Source organism: Apodemus sylvaticus, chromosome 7 (assembly GCF_947179515.1).
Source record: "Apodemus sylvaticus chromosome 7, mApoSyl1.1, whole genome shotgun sequence".
Taxonomy (NCBI): Eukaryota; Metazoa; Chordata; class Mammalia; order Rodentia; family Muridae; genus Apodemus; species Apodemus sylvaticus.
The window spans coordinates 67,107,738-67,132,909 of NC_067478.1; the positions used below are offsets into that span (position 1 = coordinate 67,107,738).

The 25,172-nt window shown below is 43.3% G+C and overlaps 2 protein-coding genes and 1 long non-coding RNA gene across 6 annotated transcripts in view; 2 read left to right on the top strand and 1 right to left on the bottom strand.

Annotated features, from left to right (window-relative positions):
- Kif23 (kinesin family member 23) overlaps window positions 1–18,378 on the top strand; it is a 29,339-nt gene extending 10,961 nt beyond the window's left edge. Inside the window, exons 7-24 of one of the 4 annotated variants that reach the window (XM_052188109.1) lie at window positions 549–719; window positions 2,065–2,106; window positions 2,933–3,045; window positions 3,202–3,323; window positions 5,194–5,296; window positions 8,139–8,218; window positions 8,306–8,425; window positions 8,617–8,743; window positions 9,063–9,221; window positions 10,168–10,325; window positions 10,682–10,855; window positions 11,018–11,197; window positions 11,621–11,932; window positions 14,571–14,798; window positions 15,920–16,002; window positions 16,182–16,263; window positions 16,887–16,957; window positions 18,005–18,378. In XM_052188109.1, coding sequence (XP_052044069.1) covers window positions 549–719; window positions 2,065–2,106; window positions 2,933–3,045; window positions 3,202–3,323; window positions 5,194–5,296; window positions 8,139–8,218; window positions 8,306–8,425; window positions 8,617–8,743; window positions 9,063–9,221; window positions 10,168–10,325; window positions 10,682–10,855; window positions 11,018–11,197; window positions 11,621–11,932; window positions 14,571–14,798; window positions 15,920–16,002; window positions 16,182–16,263; window positions 16,887–16,957; window positions 18,005–18,020 — 2,341 coding nt within the window. In that variant the 3' untranslated portion in view covers window positions 18,021–18,378. The remainder of the gene's footprint in view (window positions 1–548; window positions 720–2,064; window positions 2,107–2,932; window positions 3,046–3,201; window positions 3,324–5,193; window positions 5,297–8,138; window positions 8,219–8,305; window positions 8,426–8,616; window positions 8,744–9,062; window positions 9,222–10,167; window positions 10,326–10,681; window positions 10,856–11,017; window positions 11,198–11,620; window positions 11,933–14,570; window positions 14,799–15,919; window positions 16,003–16,181; window positions 16,264–16,886; window positions 16,958–18,004) is intronic. The other 3 variants (XM_052188111.1, XM_052188110.1, XM_052188112.1) reach the window with 3 other exon arrangements.
- LOC127688952 (uncharacterized) lies at window positions 5,613–21,150 on the bottom strand. The gene is made up of 3 exons (XR_007978794.1): window positions 21,068–21,150; window positions 7,561–7,672; window positions 5,613–6,517 (listed from the first exon to the last, which is right to left on the bottom strand). It is a non-coding gene; the product is annotated as an uncharacterized LOC127688952 (long non-coding RNA).
- Rplp1 (ribosomal protein lateral stalk subunit P1) lies at window positions 21,139–22,470 on the top strand. Its single transcript, XM_052188127.1, has 3 exons — window positions 21,139–21,322; window positions 21,684–21,758; window positions 22,232–22,470. The coding sequence occupies exons 1-3, from the start codon at window positions 21,251–21,253 to the stop codon at window positions 22,427–22,429; spliced, it is 345 nt and encodes a 114-aa protein (XP_052044087.1). The 5' UTR covers window positions 21,139–21,250; the 3' UTR covers window positions 22,430–22,470.
- Window positions 22,471–25,172: the final 2,702 nt, after the last annotated feature.

Below are 25,172 nucleotides of genomic sequence, written 5' to 3' on the forward strand. Positions count from 1 at the left end.
ACCCACCTTGAATCTGAATATCGTTGCTTTATGGTTTCAGCTTTATGTGACAGAACATTTGTTAGACTTTGCTTTCACTCTGATATTGCCTCAGTTAGGTTTCTATTGCTGTGATAAAATACCTTGAACAAAGAAAGCATCTGGGGAGGAAAGGATTTATTTTATCTTACATTTCCAAGTATCAGTCCTTCACTGAGAGAAGGCAGGGCAGGAACTCAAGGCAGGAGTTGATGCAGAAGCCATGGACGGGTGCTGTTTTCTGGTTTGCTCCTATGGCTTGCTTAGCTTACTTTCTTATACAACCCAGGACCACCTGCCCCAGGGTTGGTACTACACACATCAATCATTAACCTGGAAAATGCTAGACAGACTGCTTGTTGATTTGTTTTATAGAGGTAGGTGTTTTCTTCAAGTGAGAGCCCCCTTTCCCAAAGACTCCAGCTTGTGTCAAGTTGACAAAGAACCATCCAGCACAGCCATTATCTACTTTATATCCTAACTGATAGTGGATAAAATTTAAAGTGAGGAGATCTGTTTTCTTGTTGTAGGCGACAAGCAGATCCAGAGTTTGCAGATATGATAAATGTACAAGAATTCTGCAAAGCAGAAGAAGTTGATGAAGACAGTGTCTATGGAGTATTTGTCTCTTACATTGAAATCTATAATAATTACATATATGATCTATTGGAAGAAGTGCAATTTGATCCCATAAAGCCCAAGTAAGTATTGAAGAGAGTCTTCGGTTAACCTAGAAAACTACTCCCAGCAAGCCATGGTTTCTTGTATAAATGACGATGCTTGCATTTTTTTCAGGGTGCACAGAAATAATAATTATATAGTCATGTTCAATGAATACTTTTCTTCCTCTTTCTTTTTTCTTTTCTCTTTTTTGTTGTTGTTTTGTTCAATTTTATAGGTAATATTGGGGCACTTTTCAACACTCGGACAGTACTGGGAGTTTGCAGCCTTTTGGCTGTTTGTGTCTTGGTGATCCCTATGAAATTGATACTTGTCTGAGCAAGTAATTGTTAGCTCATCCATCACCCATTAGTGTAAAGTCATATTGCACTATCATTCCGCCAGAGGTATCTGTGGTTCTTGCCTTGCAGAATCTGAGACCAGTTACCATGTAGCTTTACAGAAGGGTGCCTCTCTTTGTTCCAGAGCTGACACACAAATCTTGTCAATGACTAGTCCACTGTGGGTAGTTTTATTCTTTAGCTAAAGGCTGGTCTTGCATGCTGTGTTTACTGCAGCCAGTTAGAACATAAATAGCATGAAGCCCTTTGTCTTATACATAACATTTGTGTAGATGTGCAAATGGCTGTTCCTGTGGAAACAGCTGATTTAGAAAATCATTAAACTGAATAGACTGATGTCCACTAATGTCAGTGGGTTCACTAATACGAAAATACATGGACTCTGGTTGAGGCTTTATTTGATAAAAGGAATTTCTGTGGCTCTTAACTGAGTTGCATTTCCAAAAAGGATATTATATCATTCAGAATCCCTGAGTTACTAGTGACTAGTAAAATAAGTATAAAATTGCTAGGTGAGAATACCCAAGACACAAATCGCATAACAAATGACTCCCATGAAGAAGTATGGAGAGGGTCTTGATCCTGGAAAGGATTGATCTAGCATTGGAGGGGAATATAAGGACAGAAAAAGGAGGGAGGTGATTGGAGAATGGATGGAGAGAAGAAGGTTTATGGGACATATGGGGAGGGGGGATCTGGGAAAGGGGAAATCATTTGGAATGTAAACAAAAGAATATAGAAAATAAAAATATTAAAAAAAATTGCTAGGTGAATGAAATCTGAAGGTCTTTAGCTTTGCTCAGTCATTCTTCAGATGAGAACTGTTTGTTTTTGAGGCAGTGTACTGATTGTGGATTTAATGTGAGGATGGTGTTAGCTCTCCTCTGAGGAGTTACTGCAGTGAAGGAATCTTACATGTAGAGGGATTTAAATCTTCTTTATCATACTGTCACTAGTGTAGACTGAACTGCCGCTCTAGGCTGGCTACTCTAGAGCAGTAATGTCTGCCTTATTCCTTCGGTAGGTGGAACGGCTGCAGTACACCTATGAGGAACGCAGAGTCTGTGTATGTGATGTTGACTCTTTAGATGAAGGGTGTTAACACTAGTTGGGGGGCATGTGTGGCATGTTTATACGTAGTTTGCTTTTCCTTGGCAGTGGGCAGGCTGCTACCCTCTAAACCCTCCTTTCTTGATTAACAGTGATGGTGGCTGGTAAGTGTCTTCATCCTCACCATTCACAAAACTGAGTGTGGGGCTACTGAAGGGCAGGTAAAGGTGCTTGCTGCTAGGCCTGACACCCTGAGCTCTTTCCCTAGAACCCACATGGTAGAAGGAGAGAATGGACTTGTAAGTTGTCCTCTGTCCTCTACAGATTTGAGCCCAGACAAATAAAATTAATTAAAACCTGGGGCTGGAGAGATGGCTCAAACGTTAAGAGCACTGGCTGCTCTTCCAGGGAGCCTGTGTTCTATCCTCAGCACCATGTGGTGGCTCACAACCACCTTTAACTTCAGTTCCAGGGGATCCAATGCTCTCTTCTAGTTTCTGTGGGTGCCAGGCTCACATGTGGTGACATTTCTTTGGGGGCTCTTATATAAATTTGCATCCATTAAAGAATGGATGTCTTAGGAGCATGTTTTTCTGTCTGACCATGTGGTGCCTCTGTCATAATACCCAGGAAGGCTTTCAATGGGTGTCAGCACTACACTCATGGACTATCCAGCTTTTAGAAGGAAAACTGGGGATGTGCTCAGTGGTCCAGTATTTGGCTAGCATGCATATGAAGCTCTGGATTCTGTTAGCAAGCTGAGGAGCAAGGGCATATCGTATTACTTAAAGGAAGACAGTTGTGTATCATTCAGGAAACTAAGCCCTCTTTCTTTCCTACAGACTCCCACAATCTAAAACGCTCCGAGAAGATAAGAACCACAATATGTATGTTGCAGGATGTACAGAAGTAGAAGTGAAATCTACGGAGGAGGCTTTTGAGGTTTTCTGGAGAGGTTAGAAACAATTAGAATTTGAAAATTGTGGACTGATGGTTTTAACCCTCAGAGTTATTGCTATGATTTAACAGCAGTCCTGGATTAATTAGAAAGCAGGTATAATAAATGGCTGAGTTCAGGTATTTATAATCAATGGTTTCTCTATCATCATAGGTCAGAAAAAGAGACGTATTGCTAACACCCATTTGAATAGAGAGTCCAGTCGTTCACATAGCGTGTTCAGCATTAAACTTGTCCAGGCTCCCCTGGATGCTGATGGAGACAATGTCTTACAGGTAATGCTTTAGTTTTTAGAAGATGACCTAAATTAGGGGTTGCCATGGTGATGAATATTGCCGTAGAGTTAACAACTATACAGTTGATGACTTTTTCATGTCCGTAGTACTGTTTCTGGGCTCTGCCTATTGAGTGGGGCGTGTGTGGCACATGTTTTGCAGATGCAGTGAAAAGCATCTGCAAACCTTTAAAGCTCTGTAAGAATATTTGTTACATTGTTTTAGGTGTTGCTTGCCTTGTGAGAAAGTCTCCTTCTGAGGCTAGGATGATTTGGAACATTTTGTTTCTTTTGTCTTACTTCTGCAATTATAATGTAGTGACATACTTTCTCCCTTCCCTTTCCTTTTCCCAAACCCAAACCCTCCCCTATACTTTTCCTTGCTGCTTTTCAAATCCATGGCCTCTTTTGTGTCTGTTTTTTGCTTATTTCTCAGTATATAGGTAAAGGTGGCCTCAGCTTCCTAACAGTCGGAATTTAAGGCATGTGCACTATGCCTGTTTTTTTGTTTTTTGTTTTTTGTTTTTTGTTTTTTTTTTTTTTTGGTTTGTTTTTTTGTTTTTTTTTTTTTTTGTATCTCTGTGGAGCCCTGGCTGTCCTAGAACTCACTCTGAAGACCAGATTAAAGGCCTCGATTAAATGCGTGTGCCACCACTGCCCGGCCGGCTTTTGTTTTTGACAACAGAATCTATGGAGCTTGAAGTTCAGATTCTCTGGGTCAGCTTCCCCTGCTAGGACTGAAGTCTTGCTTCGCTGGTCGTGATTTTAGCTGTTTCATGTGTCCGGGCTGGCGGGAAAGTTTGAGTTTTACTCACTGGGATTTGAGCTCTGATTCCTGCCTGTTTCCCAGCTGTTCGACCTGACTGTAAGAGAGCCTTCTCATAAGATAGTGAGAATTAAAGGAAGCAGTGTTTCTTGTCCACTGCTTGGTTTAGTCACTCAATAAATGTTAGAAAATGGCTACAGACAAGTCTTTCCCACACCTGATTTCCTATGAATGACTCTTGTGGTGCTAGGAATGTGAATTCTTGCTAACATCATAATCTACCATTTAAGTGCTTCTTAACTCTCATTTCTTTTTTAAAGCTTTGTTTTTATATGATGCGTGTGAATGTTTTGCCTGAATGTATGTCTGTGTACCACATGTGGGTGTCTGGTGCCTGTGGAAGCCAGAGAGGGCATCAGATCCCCTGGACCTGGAGTTACAGACGGCTCTAAGCTGCCGATTTGGTAACGAGATCTGTACCCAAAGCCTCTGCAAGAGCAGCCCGTGCTCTTAACCACTGAGCATCTGTCTGCCCTGGTTTTTGTTTCTTTATATAAATAGAGTACTGTGAAATTATTAAGTTAATGTGGGCTTTTTTTTTTTTTTTTGGTGGGGGGCGAGGGGGGGGCTCTTCGTTTTGTGTTTTTGTCATGTGTTTGTTACTGAAGACAAAGCTTAGACTCCCCAATGCTAGAATATAAGTAATACCTGTTATAGCAGAGTGGCAGAGTCTTTGTTCTCAAGAATTTCTCTAATATCTGTTCTGAGGATGGCCAGGCAGCAGACCAGAACTCAGTCATGAGTGTCTAGCAACTCTTTTGCATCATCACCCTCTGCTGCTCTGGGCATTTGTGCCCTGCATGTGCACTGTCCATTAAGACTTACTGCCATGGTAACTGGATCTTTTGGTTGTTGTTGTTGTTGTTTTTGGGTTTTTTTGCTTTTACTTTTTGAGACAGCGTTTCTCTGTGTAGCCCCAGCTTTCCTGGAACTTACTTTGTAGACCAAGCTGTCCTGGAATCTCACCTGTCTCTGCTCCCTAAGTGTTGGGATTAAGGGTGTAATGCAGAATAACGTACCCTAGATTGATTTTTCTCCCTTTTAGGAAAAAGAGCAAATTACTATAAGCCAGCTGTCTCTGGTAGATCTTGCTGGAAGTGAAAGAACCAACCGTACTAAAGCAGAAGGGAACCGACTCCGGGAAGCTGGTGAGTGGTGCTGTGTGTACAGCTATGACCTCGAGGGACTTGGAGCATCAAGTTGTATTTATCGATGACTGGTTTCTGCTTAATCAGTGCTATAACATTAACTATTAAACCTAGTCTTTAGCCGGGCGGTGGTGGCGCACGCCTGTAATCCAACACTCTGGGAGGCAGAGGCAGGCGGATTTCTGAGTTTGAGGCCAGCCTGGTCTACAGAGTGAGTTCCAGGACAGCCAGGGCTACACAGAGAAACCCAGTCTCAACAAAACCAAATCCAAAAAAACCAAAAAAAAAAAAAAAAAAAAAAAAAAAAGACCTACTCTTTATATCTCCTACCTTTTAAAAAATTAACATTTTATTTGTGTGCATTCGTGCTTCAGGATGTGCATGAAGTTCAGAAGGTGCCATGAAAGAATTCTCACTCTGGGTCCTGGGGCTCAGGGCTTCAGGCTTGGCAGCGAGCACTTATAGTGGCTCAGCTGCCTTGCCAGCCTGCCTAAGTTAGCTTGGTTGATTGCTTGCTTGGTTTATTGGTTTTTTGGGTGTTTTTTTTTTTGGGGGGGGGGGGTTGGTAGTCCAGACTTGTTGGTCTTCCTGCCTCAGCCTTTTGAGGAGTGGAATTTCAGGTGTGTATCATCCTATCTAGCTAAATGATCTGATAGCCATGATGGGGCTGGAGAGATGGCTCAGCGGTTAAAATCACCAACTGTTCTTCCAGGGGTCCTGAGTTCAGTTCTCAGCAACCGAATGGTAGCTCACAATCATCTGTAATAAGGTCTGGTGCCCTTTTCTGCTGTGTCTGAAGAGAGCAATGGTAGTGTACTCATATGTATAAAATAAGTAAATCTTAAAAAAAAAAAAAAGATATCTGATAGCCATAATGGAATTAGGAAGTCTCAGTGTTCCAAGATAAACAACACTTTAGCCATTGGGAGTAGAGTTGGGATCTGATATCTTAGCATGTGACTAGTATACTAGCCTTGTCTTGGCTCAGAAATCCAAATGAGAGAGGTCAGAGAAAAGAAATCATGATGACTAAGAAATCCTGTTGAGATTTGGAGGGATGGATTTTGCTGGTCCCTAAGACACTTGACTGTTAGAAACATGTCCCTTCTGAGTATAGGAGGGACTTCTATCACTTTCCAACTATAGTCTGAAATGGTCCCTTGGGATGTAGCTGGCCTCCCGTGTATGAGGTGACCGAGTTAAGTCTCCAGCGCCACCAACCTAGAAAAGGAAAGAAGAAAGCCAAGTAAATGACTTTGTCCATGACAGAATTTAGGGTTTGGAAGAAATTGTTACTTTTCTTTTGCCATGAAGAGACGCCTTGATCAAGGTAACTTATGAAAGAAAACAGTTGGGGGCTTGTTACAGTTTCAGAGGATGAGTTGGTGACCATCATGGCAAGAAGAAAAGCAACAGGTAGGTGTGGTACCTGAGAGGTTACTGTGAAGTAGCTGAGGATCAGATGATTCACAGCCATGACGGAGGGAGAGAAAGAGAGACTGGGAGTGCCTGTGCTTTTGAGACTTTAAGCCCACCTCCAGTGAAACCCAGCCACCAACCAGGTTCTATTTCTTTCTTTCTTTCTTTTCTTTTTCTTTCTTTCTTTCTTTCTTTCTTCCTTCCTTTCCTTCTTTCTTTCTTTCTTTCTTTTTTTTTTTTTGTTTTTTTTTGTTTTTTGGTTTATTGGATTTAGTTTTTTTGAGACAGGGTTTCTCTGTATAGCCCTGGCTGTCCGGGAGCTCACTCTGTAAACCAGGCTGGCCTCGAACTTAGAAATCTGCCTGCCTCTGCCTCCCAGAGTGCTGCGATTAAAGGCATGCACTACCACCATCCAGCCAGATTCTATTTCTTAAACCTTCCCAAATAGTTCTTTCATCTGGAGACCAGTCAAACATATGCACCTATGGGGGCCACTCTCATTCAAATCACCATAGAATCAAGTGTCATTTTATTCCCAAGCTAGAGAGATGGCTCAGCAATTAAGAGCACTTGGTGCATCAGGTATGGTGGCTTCACCTTTAATCCCAGCACCTGAGTGGCCGAAGCAGGTAGATAGGTCAGCCTGGTCTACAAAGCAAGTTCCAGGATAGTCAGGACTCTGCTGTTAAAACCTTATCTTGGAAAACAAGAAAGAAAGAAAGAAAGAAAGAAAGGAAGGAAGGAAGGAAGGAAGGAAAGAAAGAAAGAAGGAAAGAAGGAAAGAAAGGAAAGAAAGGAAAGAAAGGAAAAAGAAAAGAAAGGAAGGAAGGAAGGAAGGTAGGTACCTGTTGCTCTTCCAGATGACCTGGGTTTACTTGGTGGCACCCACGTGACAGTTTACAACGATCACAGCTGTGCATACCTCTAGCTCCAGGGACCTGGTGTACTCACTGGCTTCTGTGAACACCAAACACATATATGTGCTGCATTTACATACATATAGGCGAAAACATGCAAACGAGTAATTTGTGGGGCTAGAGAGATGGCTCAGCAGTTAAGAACATTGACCGCTTTTCAAGAGAACCTGGGTTCAAATCCCAGCACCTATGTAGCAGCTCACAAGTGTCTGTAACTCTAGTTCCCAGGGATCCAACACCCTCACACAGGCATGCCATATATGTAGGCAAAACACCAATGCACATAAAATAAAAATAATAGTGTATTTGGAGAGTTTTTTAATGGAGTCACTGAAAGATGTGGAAGCTCTTCAGAATTAGTACTGTTGACAGTATAATGGGGTCATGCATCTTGAACCTGCGCATGGGAATCTAGCAGATAAATGAAGGAGAGGTTTTACAGGACACAGACACATTAGCTCCTGTCTTGCTAGTTCACGTATCTTTTGTCTCTTATTTCCTCTCAGGAAACATTAATCAGTCATTGATGACACTAAGAACATGCATGGAAGTCCTGAGAGAGAACCAGACGTATGGAACTAACAAGGTACACAGCAGCCTTCTCCAACTTCTTTGTGGTTTAATTTGTGCATTTTAACTGTCTAATATGCTTAGCTTTTGGATGTTTTTATAGATGGTTCCATATCGAGATTCAAAACTAACCCATCTATTCAAGAACTACTTCGATGGGGAGGGGAAGGTTCGGATGATCGTGTGTGTGAATCCAAAGGCTGAAGACTATGAAGAAAGCTTGGTAATTTCAGTGTATTTGTCCTATACACTTGGTTTCTCTAGGGTAAACAGCTACTTGGATGTGAAAAAATGGCATTCTGCACATTTTGTAGATTTATGCAGGGTCAGTGAATGTGCAGATGAATATGAATCTGCCATCTGTAAGGAAGGGTAGGTAGGCGTGCTCTTACAGACTCTGTTTTGTATTTTCAGCAAGTCATGAGATTTGCTGAAGTAACCCAAGAAGTCGAAGTCGCAAGACCAGTGGACAAGGTTATATGCGGTCTGACACCAGGGAGACGGTACAGAAACCTGCCGCGGGGAGGCCCAGTTGGAGATGGTAGGATTTGGTGTTCTGTCATTGTTTACTTGCTTGACTTTATGTAACTACAAAAACTTCTCAAGGACCAAATCAAGAAACTTTGAACTAAAATAAAAGGTTTCTTTTGTTGTATACTTTGCCTAATTTTTGAAAAATTCCACACCTAAAGCATAATGAAGCCTATCTGTAATTCTAGCACTAAGTAAGCTAAATAATGATAATAACAACAACAATAACAATAATATAAAATTCTATGGTTCCTAGCTCATGGGCTCTGCTTCAAGTTTTATAGCATCAGACTTGCCTAAGTTCTTCCATAATTTTAAATTCAATACAGAACCTTTGGTGACTGACATGGTTCTTCAGAGCTTCCCACCACTGCCCCCATGCAAGCTCTTGGATATCAATGATGAGGAGACCCTTCCAAAACTGATGGACGCTTTGGAGAAACGGCATCGCCTACGACAACTAATGATTGAGGAGTTTAACAAACAATGTAAGGGCAGAGCAGCTCACAGCTGCTGTGACTTCGAAGGTAGAAACAGGTCTTAGTGACTCCATCTGTTGAGACACCTCTCAAGGATGACTTGTTTCTTGGCTTTGCCATTGTTTGATATGAAGGGCACTGTTTTGTTTTCCTTGCCAGCTTGACTTTACTTTTAAAGAATGTGAGAAGAGCTGTGCGGTGGTGACTCACACCTGTAATCCCAGCACTTTGGGAGATAGAGGTAGGCAGATTTCTGAGTTTGAGGTCAGCCTGGTCTACAGAGTGAGTTCCAGGACAGCCAGGGCTATGCAGAGAAACCCTGTCTCAAAAAACAAAAACAAAACAAAACAAAATAAACAAATCCCAAAAACCAAAAAAAAAAAAAAAAAATGTGAGAAGAAAAAGTGGGTGTCTCCCCACCTTTTTTATTTTTAATAGTGATGGATACAAGATGGTATTTATAGTTTTTCTCTGTTGTAATTAACTTATAACTTGTAATTGTGCCTCAAGATGGTATGGGGAAAGTGAAATTATGTTTGAAAGTATGTGGAGCAATTAAGTCAGATCATGGAAATGGCTGTCTCTGAGTGGCTGTGGTATGCCAGGGTCTTCTGCTAGGTTCAGCTGATCTCAAATACAGGATTATTTTTCTTTTTACATTTGCAGTCAAGCTTTTCTGTAAGTGTTAGGGAGAGGTTATAGAATACTCCTGTAGGACATCTACAGGTTCAAGAATCTAACTCCTAATTTCTTTCCAAACTGTTTTCCATGTTTTGGTATTGGCCCCAGGGCCTCATGCATATACAAAGCAGACATGGTCAGGCAGTTGCCTTCCCAGCCTTCCCTTGTGCCCGAATGCCACAGAGGCCTTCACTAAAGAATATGCCAGTGAAAGCTGCTCTTGGTGGCTTTATCCTGTACCCTCAGTAGCAACAGTTTGTATGCTTTGTTTCAGGCGTGGCTTTCAAAGCCTCATTGAAAGAATTCGACAGTTCTCTATCAAATAAAGAAAACTACATTCAGGAAAAACTAAATGAAAAAGACAAATTGATCTCAGGACAGAAATCGGAAATAGAGCGACTGGAGAAGAAAAACAAAACTTTGGAGTACAAGGTTTGTGGTCCTCTTTCCTCCTGTGTGCTAGCTGTTGAGCAGTGCTCCCAGAACAGCTCATGTGCCTGTCTGTCACAGCTGTGAGAGGCCCTCCCACAGGGAGGAAGGGGCTGCGAGGTCTTTTCATCTTAGGAGTGGAGCTTAGCTCGAACAGGGGCTTGTTGAGTAACTTCTCCTTTCTGGGCTGGAGTAAAACTGAGAATCCATGTGAGATAGAGGACAAGCGTGCATCCGTGTGTGTGTGTGTGTGTGTGTGTGTGTGTGTGTGTGTGTGTGTGTGTGTATGTGTGTGTTTCTACAATTTGCTTTTGTTACGTTTGTACACCAGATGCTGAGCACAGCGGTCTCCTTTTCAGATTGAAATTTTGGAGAAAACAACTACGATCTATGAAGAAGATAAGCGCAATCTGCAGCAGGAACTTGAAAGCCAGAATCAGAAGCTTCAGCGGCAGTTTTCTGACAAGCGCAGATTAGAAGCCAGGTTGCAAGGCATGGTGACAGAAACTACGATGAAGTGGCAGAAGGAATGTGTGAGTGTTGTTTTTAGGTTAAATATTTTGCGTTTCTGTGCTTGTTGCGGAGCTTTGGTGGTATCTGCTGTCTCTGGAAATAGAGAACTGTCATTTTCAAGCAGTAAAGTGGGTGATATCATGTGACTAAAGTAGACTATAATTTGTCATTGCTTCCTGTAGGAGCGTCGGGTGGCAGCCACCCAGCTAGAGATGCAGAATAAACTTTGGGTCAAAGATGAAAAGCTCAAACAGCTGAAGGCCATTGTGACTGAACCCAAACCCGAGAAACCAGAGAGACCCTCCCGGGAGCGGGACCGGGAGAAAATCATTCAAAGATCTGTCTCTCCTTCGCCTGTGCCTGTAAGTGTTTGCAGCTGTGTCTAGATGAGTGCTAGAGAAATGTGTTCCAACTAGAGGGGTGTTTTGTTGTGAGAGATGTTTTGTTTCATGTTATAATTTTTAAGCTTCTACTCTTAAAACTTACCACGGATGACCAGTCGTGGTGGCACATGCCTTTAATCCCAGCATTTGGGAGGAAAGGCATGCAGACCTCTATGAGTTTGAGGCTAGCCTGGTTTACATAGGGTTCCAAACTAACCAGGGCTACATACAGAGACCCTGTTTCCAAAACAAACAAACAAACAAAAAAGCATATCACAAAAAAATTAATGACTGCAAATAGTTTCTTAAAATGTTGAATCATCATGTAGTAAAATTGTAGAAAAGTAATATTGTTTCTCAGTTTTTCAGTCTTATTCATTAATCTTTCTCCAATTTTTCTAGCTTTCTAGTAACAATATTGCTCAGATTTCCAACGGCCAGCAACTCATGAGCCAGCCACAGCTACACAGACGCTCTAACTCTTGCAGCAGCATTTCTGTAGCTTCCTGTATTTCGGAATGGGAGCAGAAACTATCTCCATTCAGCACACCTGTCAATGTCACCTCTCTTGCAAGGCATAGGCAGCAGGAGCCAGGACAAAGTAAAACGTGTATCGTGTCAGACAGAAGGCGAGGGATGTACTGGACTGAAGGCAGGGAGATGGTCCCTGCACTCAGCAGGGAGCTAGGCGTAGAAGAGGACCATTGCCGCAGGGTCAGTGCCAGTGCTCTGTGAAGGGCGCAGTGGTAGACTCATTCCTTTCTGCTCTTTGTAACTGATTCCAGAGGTTCAATGGAAAGATGGGTGGGCTCCAAAATGAAGAAGCTCTGCCTTTTCTGACAGCCTCTCTGCAGTCAAGCCAAGGTGTGAGAAAACAGAAACATTGCCTGTGAGCTCTGAGGGCCAGCCAGCATGACTGCCCCCAGGAGACCGCTGGCATGACCAAAGGGCTTTGCACAGAATCAAAGAACATGATGTCTTACTTCCTCTCTCCCTCTCATTTCTATTCCTCCTTCTCTTCCTTTTTTTTTCTTTTTTCTTGTTACTGGAGATCAAAACTGGAGTCTCAGCATGCTAAGTAATTTCTATCAATGAGCCATCCTTTTCCCCAAACCAAATATAGAATGTATGAGACGATATTTCTCTCTCTCTGTTTGGTTTCCCTTCCCAAATTGATTTTTTGCCTTGCTCTTTTTGAAAAAAAAATTTTTTTTCATTTTAAAAATTTTCATTAATGGGTTAGATTTTCTTCTGCCTACTCCATTGGTAGGTTCACTGTTTTATGCAGGTCTTCCCTCTTTTCATGAAAAAGTAAGTCATATATGCTGTGATACTCCTCAAAAAAACCAAACCAAAACCAAAACATTTTCTATGTAACCACAGCCTTTACCTCATTGATAGAAGTCACCGTTTCCTGAGCAGATGGCCTCTCAGCCTGCCCTGTGATGGCCTTGGCTTGCTGCTATCCAGAGGCATGCACTGCATACCATCACAAATCTTTACTATGAAATTTGCTTCCACCTTGTTGATTTTTGTGACTTGAAACTACTGACAACTTTCACATCCTAAAAGTTTTTATCTTCATGCCTTACAAGGGCTCTGCCTCATGCCAGGGTGCTTAAATGAACCCAGTTTATATTTCTTCAATATTAAGATATTTTTCCCTTAAACTTGAATAAATCATTAAAGGAATACTATGAATTATATATTTAATAAAAATCTTAGCTGTTCTTTTAAAATTATTCTAAGTAAAATAGTCTTGGAAGTAAATACTTGCTTAAAATCTTAGCAGATTTAGAATGTTGATAAATGCCCTGCAATCTGATTACTAATGATGGTGACCAACCAGTCCCAGAGTTCTTAGAGGCAACAGACTAAAGTCTCAAGTTCTTACTTCGCAGATTTTGCTTGGAACCTTTTAGGGAGCAGATTGTGGTGAATGGTCTGTGTGATCAACTCTAGTAAATCCTCCTCTTTTGAGAATGTCAGACTCACCTGGCCAGCAGTAAAGACATGCCTGGTTTGGCCTGTGAGACAGGAGAATCTACTAGAGATATAGACTTTAATTTCTTTCTCAAAATTCAAATCTCTTTAGAAGTGCAGCAGAAAAGTGTCCACAAGGTTAGTATCTCTGTGTCCATTTTCATTGGTCAGAATTTATCAGGGGACCTGAGTTTTACATTTTGGTTAGGAAAGAGTTAGAAAATACTTGAGTCATGATTGCTAATAGATTCTTTGTAGTCCATCCCTTTCAAAGTTTGGGTTGAATGTATTATGCTGTAAATGTGTTTGAGGAAGCTTCTGTGCTAGATCTTAAGAGCTAGAGTTTTCTTACTCAACATCAATCAGACCATTTTCAGGATGGAAGTTTGCTGCCTGCCCAGCAAGCAATTCAGTGTCCTAGTAGCAAGTTGTGACTGTTGTGGGGTGTCATTAGAGCTGTCCTGAGCTGCTTCCTGTGACTGGGCTTCTGAATCAGAATCCTCATTTGGCTGGTGGCAAGGCTAGTGCCTGCAGACTCTCAGTTGTATAAATAGGAGACACTCATGGTTGCTCATGCTACTATATCATATTCATGAAATACATTTTTGTTTTTTGTTTTTTTTTAAAGTTGAATGTGCTGTTTAACTTGGTACATCTGGCATTTGACTGGAAAACAAGTAGTTTTTATTACACGATACAAGCTGATTTCATACTATAGTCTTTGATTCTTGGAGCTTTTAAACATTTGGAGAACAAAGCGCTAATACATTTTAAGTTTTTGTGGAAATGTTTTGAAATATAAAAATCTTTACTCCAAGTGCTCAGAAGTCCTTACACAGTTGAGGCTGGACATGTGAAACACCTGCACACCTGTGCCCTTCAGGATTTCCCTCACCAGAGCTTAACAGCTTGCACTTTTTGGTCTGATTGTATATAAGGAAGGTTTTCTATATAAATGCCTCAGACATACTTAAGTGTTATATTGCTCCTGCTGATATCTTTAACAGACCTGCTAATCTATTTAGTACTTCACAAAGCAGGCATGATAATTAATTGTTTTTTGATCGAGAATGCAAAATGGATTATTTGTCCTGAACTAGCCATAAACAGGAAGACCTAGTCACTACAATTGTGTCTTTTACCCTTCGTTGCAATGGAAGCTCCCAAACAGACTATCTCTACTTCACACTGTTGTCCAAAGATGCCTGTTGGTTGTTTGCCTAAGAAGAGAATGTTGAATGACTTTCATGTTTAGTGTGGACAGGTTTGATTTCTGAGAACTTGCATTGTAAACTGCTGCACTTCTAACGGAACCGCAAAGTAATCCTGGGTTGTGCTTGTTTCCCAATTCCTCTTTCAACCTGATCAGAACACACCAATTCCTGTACGACACAGAAGGTCCCGCTCTGCAGGGAGCAGATGGGTAGATCATAAGCCTGCCTCTAATGTGCAAACTGAGACAGTCATGCAGCCACATGTCCCTCACGCCATCACAGTGTCTGTTGCAAACGAAAAGGCGCTAGCTAAGTGTGAGAAGTACATGCTGACCCACCAGGAACTAGCCTCCGACGGGGAGATTCAGACTAAAGTAATTAAGGTAAAAACAAGTCTGCACAGAATACCAGTGAGAAACATTTGCCCTGCTGTCCCTTGACCAGGTCTAGAACATCCATGGGTGTTGGGTGGGCCTTTTGTTTTAGCAGAAAACGAATATAATTGCTTAGGTTCTGGAACTTGGAGACCAGATCTGCTTAAGTAGGCTTCGGCTCTTGGGTTTCTTTTCTTTTCTATTTTTTAAACTTACTTACTATTTTATGTGCTTTACCTGCATATATATGTGTGCATTGCATGCGTGAGTTATAGTCAGTTGTAAGCTGCAATGTGCATTCTAAAATCGAATCAGACTCCTGGAAGAGCAGTCAGTACTCTAAACCACTAAGCTATCTTTCCAGCATCTGAATCTTAGGTTTCTTATGATATACTTTAGTTACTACAGTATTGACATTTTAGCTAACACTTATGTTTCAAAAGTCAGTCCAGAACTATGTTGACAATCTGCTTGAACGCTAGAGCTTGGGAGGCTAAGGCAGGCAGGTGGGTCACCAGTTTGAGGCCATGCTGGAACACAGAGTTATCTTTAAAAACCAGCAACAGAAAGGAAACCTGTCTCCTACTTAGCTGTCATTTCAAGATAAAATGTTTGCAGCAAAACTTGGAAAATCTCAGTTAACAGTCTCATAAATAAACAAATGATCTCATAAATAAACAAACAAACTGAAGATGCTACTCAGTACTGAACTACCCAAAAATCTTTCTTGGAAAGAATAACCTTTCTGGCCTATAGAAGGCTTTTCTTTTGATCATATAGCCAGTGGAAAAAATTGGGAATGTAAGATAAAAAGACAGTGACCGGTGGGAGCCGTTGTAGGTTGTGCTAGGACAACAGCACTGAAACGTGGGCTCCGTTACTGACTCTTGTTGCAGTTTAGGTTTTAAAGTTATAGGTGCAATAAAATATTTTCCCCACAGCTAGGAATGTTACTGATTATCTTTGGTGACCATCTTGTTAATGAGAGCAGGACTAAAGTTTCTGAAGCATTTGATCAGTAAATTCAGCAGCTCAGGTGTCTTTTGGGTATATGGATAGGAATCTTGGATCAGTGTCAGGTAGGTTTGCCTATCTGGATGTTAACTGGCTTTTTCTCTTCTTGGATTTAGGGTGATGTTTATAAGACAAGAGGTGGTGGACAATCAGTTCAGTTTACTGATATTGAGACTTTAAAACAAGAATCACCAACTGGGTGAGTGTTGATCACAAATGTATCTCTAAAAGGCTGTTTCTTAGCTTGTTCTTAGGAACAGAATATCCTGTGAGGTTTATCATTACTTCTCTGCAAGGGTGTAGGTGGTTTTTCCCCTTCTAATGTTTTTCATTCTCAGATGCAAAAGTGATTGTCGCACCATGTTTCCCCTTTTTCAGTAGTCGGAAACGAAGATCGTCCACACTAGCACCTGCCCAACCAGATGGTACAGAGTCTGAATGGACCGATGTAGAAACAAGGGTAGGGGGAAAATTAAATACTTGCTTGCTAAAATTAGCTGCATAGTGCTGCAGCACTTAATGCTCTTTGAAGATGCTGAGGCAAAGCCATATAGTCCCCAGGCAGCCTGGAGGCCTGAAACTAACATTCTGGTAGGCCACTTGCATATCTTTAGGTCTGCTTTTTACTAAAGGTCCTGTGTGTGGGGGGATGTGTAGGTGTAGGTGGGTGGGGGGCAGGGTTCAAGGGTTCAAGGATGGGGTATTGCTCTAGACTAATGTGAATCACAGCAGATGGACTAACCCACAGCAGTGCCCAGTGCTCCCTGTGACGACTGCTTCTGAGGAGAGGCTCCTAGGGGGAGAATCGGGCAAGGCCCTTCCACCAGCTTCTTCAGGTCTACCCTTTCTCCTTCCTTTTCTAAAATGAAAATATACCCGGATAATCTTCCAGGCCCTTGTCTCTCGTGTTGCCAGTGCAGAAATGAATCGTAAGTGTGTGACTAGTGGTGACTAGTGGTTTAACCTAGGTATCTTCGCTGAACTAGAGCAGTTTTGGATTTCATCGCAGTAGAGCCCATCTAAATGGACGTATGCTTCTGGGTCAAGAGAGCTGACCTCTCCTCTCCTGTCACTTTCCTCTAGTGTTCTGTTGCTGTTGAAATGAGAGCAGGATCTCAGCTGGGACCTGGATATCAGCACCACGCACAACCCAAGTGAGCACTGTGGCATCCCTGCCGTGTCCTCCCTCTCCCAGGCTTTTGACCACCACTCCTGACCCTACTTTCCCTCACTCTCTGATTTTTTCCTGGGCCCTGCTGACAATCTGTGGCCAGCCTCTGCAGTGCCAAGCTCTCCAGAGTGCCGTAAGAATTGCTGGAGGAGGTGCCAGTAGATTAGCAGCTCGTGCTCATGCTGGGGCATTTCTAAATCTTTTTGAGGCTGAGTTGAGAGCACCTGGAAAGAGATGAAGTGGGGGCTGTCTTTCTCATATTTAAATATGACAAGGCATATAATACAAAAAACATGCTGAATGCTAGCTCTCTTTTTTTGAATTATAGACAAGGCTTGGCTTTCTGTAAGATAAATCAGACTCTAGGGATGACAGCATTTTGGGTATCCCTCTTACCTAATGGATCGCATGAGTTTGTATAGGGGTATACATTCTTTTTTTTTTTGTTGTTTTGGTTTTTTGAGACAGGGTTTCTCTGTAACAGCCCTGGATGTCCTAGAACTCTCTGTAGAGCAGGCTGGCCTCAATCTTACAGATTTGTTTGCCTCTGCCTCCCGAGTGCTGGGATTAAAGGTGTGTTGATGCTATTGCCCTGCCATGGGTTATGTGTTCTAAAGATAGGTGAAGCTGAATGCCAGAATTCATGTTGAAGGAAGCACAGCACTGGCTCTTCTGTTAAACCCACACTGGGGAGCCGGCCTATTCTTTTTCCATATTTCATAAAACCAATCTACACATCTACACAAGAATAGCTGGCCTATTCTTTTTCCATATTTTATAAAACCAATCTTTATACATCTTTCTCTAAATTTTAACCTTGTGTTAATTCCTTTGGAATTTAGGAAGATGACTTTAGTAGGCTCAGAACAGGGGCAGCCACATCCTGTTATGTTCTATAAGCTACTTGTTTGCTCCAAGGACATTTTTTTCTTCTGATAAAAGGAATTCTCACAATGTTTCTAAAGAGTCATTTTCCAGACTATGTTGAGAAGTGCAAATTTCAATACTAAATGCTGGTTTTGTGTTTTAGGCGCAAGAAACCTTGAACTGACAGCCCTGGCACCAGAAGACTGTGTTTACTCATATTGGTGATTTATCCAAAGCTGTGCCAGACACAGAATCATCTTGTAGAAGAATGTATCGAGATCACGTTGCCTTTTTTTATTTGACTTTTCCAACTGTTCTGAATATTTTCTAAGTTTTTATAAAAAAACAAACAAATGCTGCTATTGATTAGCTGCAAAAAAATGCACTTTAGACATATTTAACAATTAAGACTTTCAAAATAAAGATGGCGACTGGCCAATGGTAAAACCATTTTAGGAAGGTATTTAGAATTTTTTATGTATATATTCACTTTCTGACCTTTATATATGCCAAAACAACTGAAATAAAGCACTAAGAAGTGTAAAAGTTGTGTGGTGGCTATTCACTCGGCATGCTTCCAAGCACCTACAATGTTCTGTTTATCTGGTACTCAGTATTTGTGGACTATAAGAAAAGAGATCCCTGGAGAAGAGAAACATTGTTGTAACTGATGAAACAAGCTAAGATATTGCTCATGGACCCCCAAAGTTGGCTTATTAGAGCCAAGTCTGATGTCAAGTACCATGCTGTTTGTCATATCTTTATTTATTATCTTTGCTGGACACTTCTTAGCTCCTAATGGCTAATTTTGGTTAGCAACATTCTGGGAATGAAAGTGCGCAAAGTCAAAGCCTTAGGAGGAGCTGGGGGTAGGATTTCTTTTTCAGTGTGCCCCAGTGTGCTCTGTCACTCAGTTCTGAGATGGCATACATTGACACATTTCAAGGTGACTGTAGGATGTTCTATGATGTTCTTCCTGTCTTCTGAAGAGTGTAGTTCTCCTTATACTGCAGAAAATAGCCTTGCACTTTACCCCTTGTGCATACACTTGTGTAACACTTGTGTTACAGAGTGTTGAGGGTGAAGACCAGGACTAGAAGTTCTGCTTGTAGGCTGTGTGCACCCAGCTTTAGCCGGGTTTTTACACATTTGTTCTTTTGTCAGTTCACCGTTCTCATTAGCAGCTCTTCAGTCTCCATCATCTGCTCCTGGTGTCAGAGTTACCGTATATGAACTGATAGATTTCCAGATTATAAGACTTGGGTTTGGTTTCTCAGAATACAAGAGTCCTTGCAATAAAACTGCTAAGTAAGATTTTTGGGTGTGTGGGACTTTACATATCCTTTGCAACTTGAAACTTCCGGATCTCCCTGCCCATGCCTTTTCTATTTTATAGCACGTTTATCTGGTAGGGATTGATTCCAGAGCCCCAGTGTGCAGAGTACTTCTACCACCAGATCCATGCCCATTCTTTGGTAGAGCTTTGTTTTGAAGCACTCATTCTACTCTCCCTGGAACTCTACTGACATTATCAAGTTCTCAGTAGCAAGAGGGTATGCCTATGGGCTCTCTGTTCTAGCCTGCATATCTATTTGCATTGCCAATGACCTGTAGGGCCAGTCGTGGTGTAAGCCTCTAATCCCAGCACTCAGCAGGCTGAGACAAGGATTACCACAAATTCAAGGCCAGTCTGAACTCCTTTCAGACCAGCTTGGAATGTAAGGTCATGTCTCTAAGTTTGAGGGGGTCTGAGATGTAGCTGAGTGGGTGGAGTGCATAGGGATATACCAGGTCCTGGAGTTGATCCCTAGCACTGCATGGCCTGGGCAGTGCACACTTAAAATCAATCCCAGGCTTGGGGAGGAAGAGCCTACATTCCACATTATCCTCAACTACATAGTAAGTTCAAGGCCAGCTGGGGTATGAGACACTGTCGGGTGTGTGTGTGTGAAGACTGGAGGCCATGGTGTCAAATTCCTTTGAGATCTTGAATAGAATTTTGATTGGAACTATATTATTTGGAGAAAATTATCCATTCTAGGCTTTTATCTGTGAAAACTATTGCTCTACTTAGGTTCCTCTTGATAGCTGGTTTCATAGCTTCTTTGTGGTGCTGAGATTAAAATTGTATTAACTTTAAAGAAACCAATTAGTATGCATGACACTCTAGTTGCAAGTTTCTAGCACCCAAGGTCACCCATCTGTACACAAGCTGACCACGAGGCTGTACCCTAACTTGAGGGGTGTTTTTATTTTTTAAGTTAATTGCGTATATGGGCACTTGGGGTTTCTGTTGCTATGACAAAGCACCATGCACTAAAACAGAGGCAAAGGAAAATGTTCTGTTGATACTTGCCTTACATGTCTGCTCATCAAAGTTACTCTCCTAGTTTTCTAAGGGGGAGGGTCTATATAATTAGCTGCCGAATTTTATCACGTGGTCTCCTACTTCTGTGTTTATTCCTCACCATACCTCACATGACACTTTTTAATTGTCTTTTTCTTTCTTTCTTTCTTTTGGGTTTTTGGATTTGATTTTTTCGAGACAGGGTTTCTCTGTGTAGCCCTAGCTGTCCTGGAACTCACTCTGTAGACTAGGCTGGCCTCAAATTCAGAAATCCGCCTGCCTCTGCCTTCCAGAGTGCTGGGATTAAAGGTGTGCGCCACCACCGCCCGGCTACGTGACACGTTTTAAAAGTGTTTACTTTTATGAGTACTGACATCAGATCACCGGGAACTGGATTTCCAGGCACTTTTGGGGATGCGGGAACCGAACCTGAGTGCTGCAAGATGGCTTAACTTCCGCCCCTCTGTGCTTTCTCAATGTAATGAATTAAGAGTTTGACTTCGATATACTGCATGTGATGTGCAACTCCGGACTCTTAGTGGTATTTACCAACGTCATCGCTGACAAGTTATAGCTGCGTGCACGCCAGAGCGGCGGGCGAGGGAGGTTTAGGAAGGGTGAGTCCACCACGTGACCGCCATGGCTGGAGGCGGATAGAAACTTCTCAGTGTACCCAAGCCATGGGAACGCTCCTGCCAGTTTAAGCAGGGGACCCGACCAGTACGTCTTTCCGGTAAAACTCTCCCTCTAGCCTGCTAAACTCTAATGTTGAACACTTGTAATACTCGCAAGCCCCAGAGGCCGAGCAAACCGGAAATCGAGCGCGCAAATCCGGAACTACCTTCTGCAGACACCGCCTCCTCTCGGTTTTGGCCCTACCTCTTCCGTCTCAAGTAGGACATCGATTGGTCGGCGCGGCCCCATAAGAGGCTGCGCGCAGGCGTACATGATCCTTTCCTCAGCTGCCGCCAAGGTGCTCGGTTCTTCCGAGGAAGCTAAGGCCGCGTTGGGGTGAGGCCCTCACTTCATCCGGCGACTAGCACCGTGCCGACAGCCCACAACATGGCTTCCGTCTCTGAGCTCGCCTGCATCTACTCCGCCCTCATCCTGCACGACGATGAGGTGACGGTCACGGTAAGTGCGGGGGTAATCCCGGAGCGGCCATGTGTTTCTGCGGCGAGCACCCGGCTCCGCCCGGACTCCTCGCATTGGGGCGCATGCGCGCTGTCCTCACCGCGCGGTCCAACCTGAGACACGTGAATGGCGGTCCCCAGCGCCCGCTTGTTAGGCCAAGTTTTTAGAGTGGGTTTTAATCGCTGCGTTTTAGGGCTCGAACTCCGGTCGTCAGGCGAACGGAACAATCACTAGCCGCTGAGCCATCAAACCTTTATAAGGTTGACCTTAGCCCAAATAGTGAACATAACTGTAAACGACTTCAGAGACTTAATCTTAATCGCATTTTGATAGTTCTGATGGATTGGCGTTTGTGTTCCAGGAGGATAAGATCAATGCCCTCATTAAAGCAGCTGGTGTCAATGTTGAGCCTTTCTGGCCTGGCTTGTTTGCAAAGGTAAGTTTTGAAGTTTTGGGTTAGGCTGGCTAAAGTACGATTTCTACCTCCATTCTTGAGTTTTGTATCTTATTTTGTATTTATTGGTGTTGCTTTTATGTCAGGCCCTAATTTCTAACAGTCCATGGTTTGAAGATGAGTTTAGATGTCTCTTAAAAGTTTGGGCATTTGAAAAAAGCTACATTCAGTTTATACAAATAGCTTTACTTCTGGCCAGTGTGGTCAGCCAACTGGTGGGGCTGGTTTCAAGGAGTTTAGAAACTTTAAAAATATGTTTATCACTTGGTTCTTTGGGTTATTTAGAACAACTTTCCCATCTGTTGGAGGAAATTCAGACACAGGACCAGCCTCTGCATGAAATAATGATTGCATATTGGTTTACTGTAGTCCTGGACATTGGTCTGGTGAAATTTGAACTGAATCATCCTGAAGCACCGCACTAAAAAAGCCTTTTCTGTATCCCTGTGTTGTAGGCTCTGGCCAATGTCAACATTGGGAGCCTCATCTGCAATGTAGGGGCTGGTGGGCCTGCTCCAGCAGCAGGAGCCGCCCCTGCTGGGGGTCCTGCTCCATCCACTGCTGCTGCCCCCGCTGAGGAGAAGAAAGTGGAAGCAAAGAAGGAAGAGTCCGAGGAGTCGGAAGATGACATGGGCTTTGGTCTTTTTGACTAAACTGCGTTTGTTAACATGTCCAATAAAGAGCTGGACCTGTAGGCTGGCTGGTCTCACTTGTATGCCACAAAGCTCCTGGGGTTTCAGAGATGGTAGCAGGTCCCAAAAGTGTCAGGGAAGGAGGGTCTTGAGACCAAAGCTAGCATGAGTTATTTTTATGAAAACTTAGGCCTGGGTCAGTTACTTAAGAACTAGTCTATCTGGTGGGTCTGTCTCCACCAGAAAGGCACCTTCAAGTGACTATTCTGTTTAGAGTACCTGTTTAGTGCCAGCCATTTGAAAATTAGAGCCCTAGAAGTGCTTAACAGGACTGAAAGCTAACTCTTGGTAACAGACTACTTTTGAGTCTCCCAACACATGTGTAAAGAACTTCTCAGAAGCTGTGATCAGTAGGATGGATGGGGACAGCAGCATCTAAAAGGGCCAGAAAACCTACGTGTCTGCTGGTGTACCTTTTGTAAAACAGCAGCCTAAAAGATTGAGGCGAGCAGCAAGGCTTGGTGTGTAGCTACATATGGGAAGCTCTATGCGTAGGACCTCTGGCACATGTAACTTCGGAGTTGGGTGGGGTGAGTTTGAGAAAGGGAATTCCTGTGTAGCCTTGGTTAGTCTGGAACTTCCTATGTAGACCTGGCTGTGTCTTCAGGAATCACCTGCCTTTAGAATTTGAGTGCACTGGGATCCCCAATGGGGACAGGATCAGGAATTCATAGCCTGGGTTGTGACTAGATCTGGTGAGATGGATCAGAGTGAAGGTACTGGCAAGCCTGGTTCAGCTCTGACCACATTAAGGTAGGTAGAGAACTGACTCCAGAGCTGCTTCCTGATCACAAATGCACTGTGGCATGTGATCTACACACATAGTAAAGGAGCATGGGCTCTGTCCAGTACCCAATGTGAGTATCCCAGCAGTGTGCTGCTTAGCAATAGTGAGACCTGATCTGGAAGATGCTTCTTGTCTGGCACTGAAGCTCTGGGGTCCAAGTGGAGACAGAGCATTACAATAGATGCATATGTGTAGTGACCTCACCTTTTGGGAAGTGGGTGAGACTCAGGGTCAGCTGAGTGAAGTCAGCTTGGCCTTTCCTCACAGCTAGCTTGGAGGTTCTTGCAACGTGTTGGGAAGGCACCTTTGCTATCAGGGAATGTGAGAGATCTGCAAATAGACCCACCACAGGTGGGGATTTGTGATGCTATCAGGCCCAAAGCTGAATTTGGATGAGGATTCACCAGAGGCTTTACATATAGGCATGTTGAGCTACTGTGGATGAGAACTTACTGTTGGGTTAAAACAAACTGCCCTCCCTCTAAGTTCAGGAGGGCCACCCCAAGCTGCATTAACTTTACTGCTCTAAATTCCATTTTATGGACCTCTGGCCTTCAAAACTCTATGTAGTAGAGAATGGCCGTTAGAATCTGGGTTTGCAGAGGGACATACTAGGCAAGAGCTGTGCCAACCAAGCTCCGGCCCTGGCTCAGCCCATTGCTTGTCTGCTGGACTAATGAATGCTACTACTGGCCACTGCTGTCTTTAGTGTGTTGCCTTTGTCTTGAATTTGTAGTTACCAGAGTTCAGTTCTACCTTTACAAACTGCAGTCTGGAGAGACAGGGCCTACCAGCTATAACTGGGACCCAAGCCCCAAGTGCACCAAATGTGCTTTATTATGGTAACAAGCTGCATGTAGGTGGGTAAATCCTGTTTCATCCACTCACCTAGCTTGCAGCACTCATCAGGGACAGGTCTCTGTCAGTAAGCCCCGAGCCTGGTACTAAGTTTGGTCTCAGCACTTCATCCTAGTGCGCTCAGCTCAGCGGAATTAATGCAAGGTGTCAAAACCTACCGCCCACCCACCAGACATCTAGGAAGATTTCCGAGTAGATGCTGGAGCCCGGCCAATGAGAGTGCTCTTAAAGCAGAGGAATGGCACTTGGGCAACCACAAACGGAGCTCCAGAGGCTAAGGTGACTTGTGCACATCTCTAGGATTTGGGAGAAGATGCACGGAAGGTTGAATCCTGAAGTCTGTGAACCTCCAGCTAAGTATGGTGGGTATGGCGCTTGCAGAGCAGAGACGGAGGGAATGGCCAACCAATGGCTGCTCATGAGACACACCCCATGGGCAGGAACCAGTCCCTGACACTATTAATGATACTGTTAGGCTTACAGACAGGAACCTAGCATAACTGTCCTCTGAGAGGCTCCACTCAGCAGTCAATGGAAAGAAATGCAGAGACCCACAGCCAAACATTAGATGGAACCGGGGAGTCTTGAGGAAGAGTTGGGGGAAGGACTGAGGGACCAAAAGAGGACAGAGACTCCATAGGAAGACCAACAGTCAGCTAACCTGGACCCTTGAGGGCTCCCAGAGACTGAATTAACAACCAAAAAGTGAACGGGGTGGGGGGAGGACTGTAGCAGATGAGCAGCTTGCTTGGTCTTCATGCAGGGACCCCCAAAAGAGGAGTGGGAGCCTGCTGCCTGCCTGTGGATCCCTTTCCTCTAAATGGGCCTTGTCTGTTCACAGTGGGAGAAGATGGACTTAGTTCTGGGGTGGAGGGATGGGGGAGGGGGGGTGGTAGTGTATGGGGTGATAGCTAGAGGGAGGTTTCCCCTTCTCAAAGGAGGGGTGGGAGGAAGGTTCTGTGTGAGGGGGTACTAGGAAGAGAGGGAGACTGATATTGGGATGCAAAGTGAATAAGTAAAAAAAGCCTGCTGCCTCTCCTGATGAGCTTCATTCCTGGG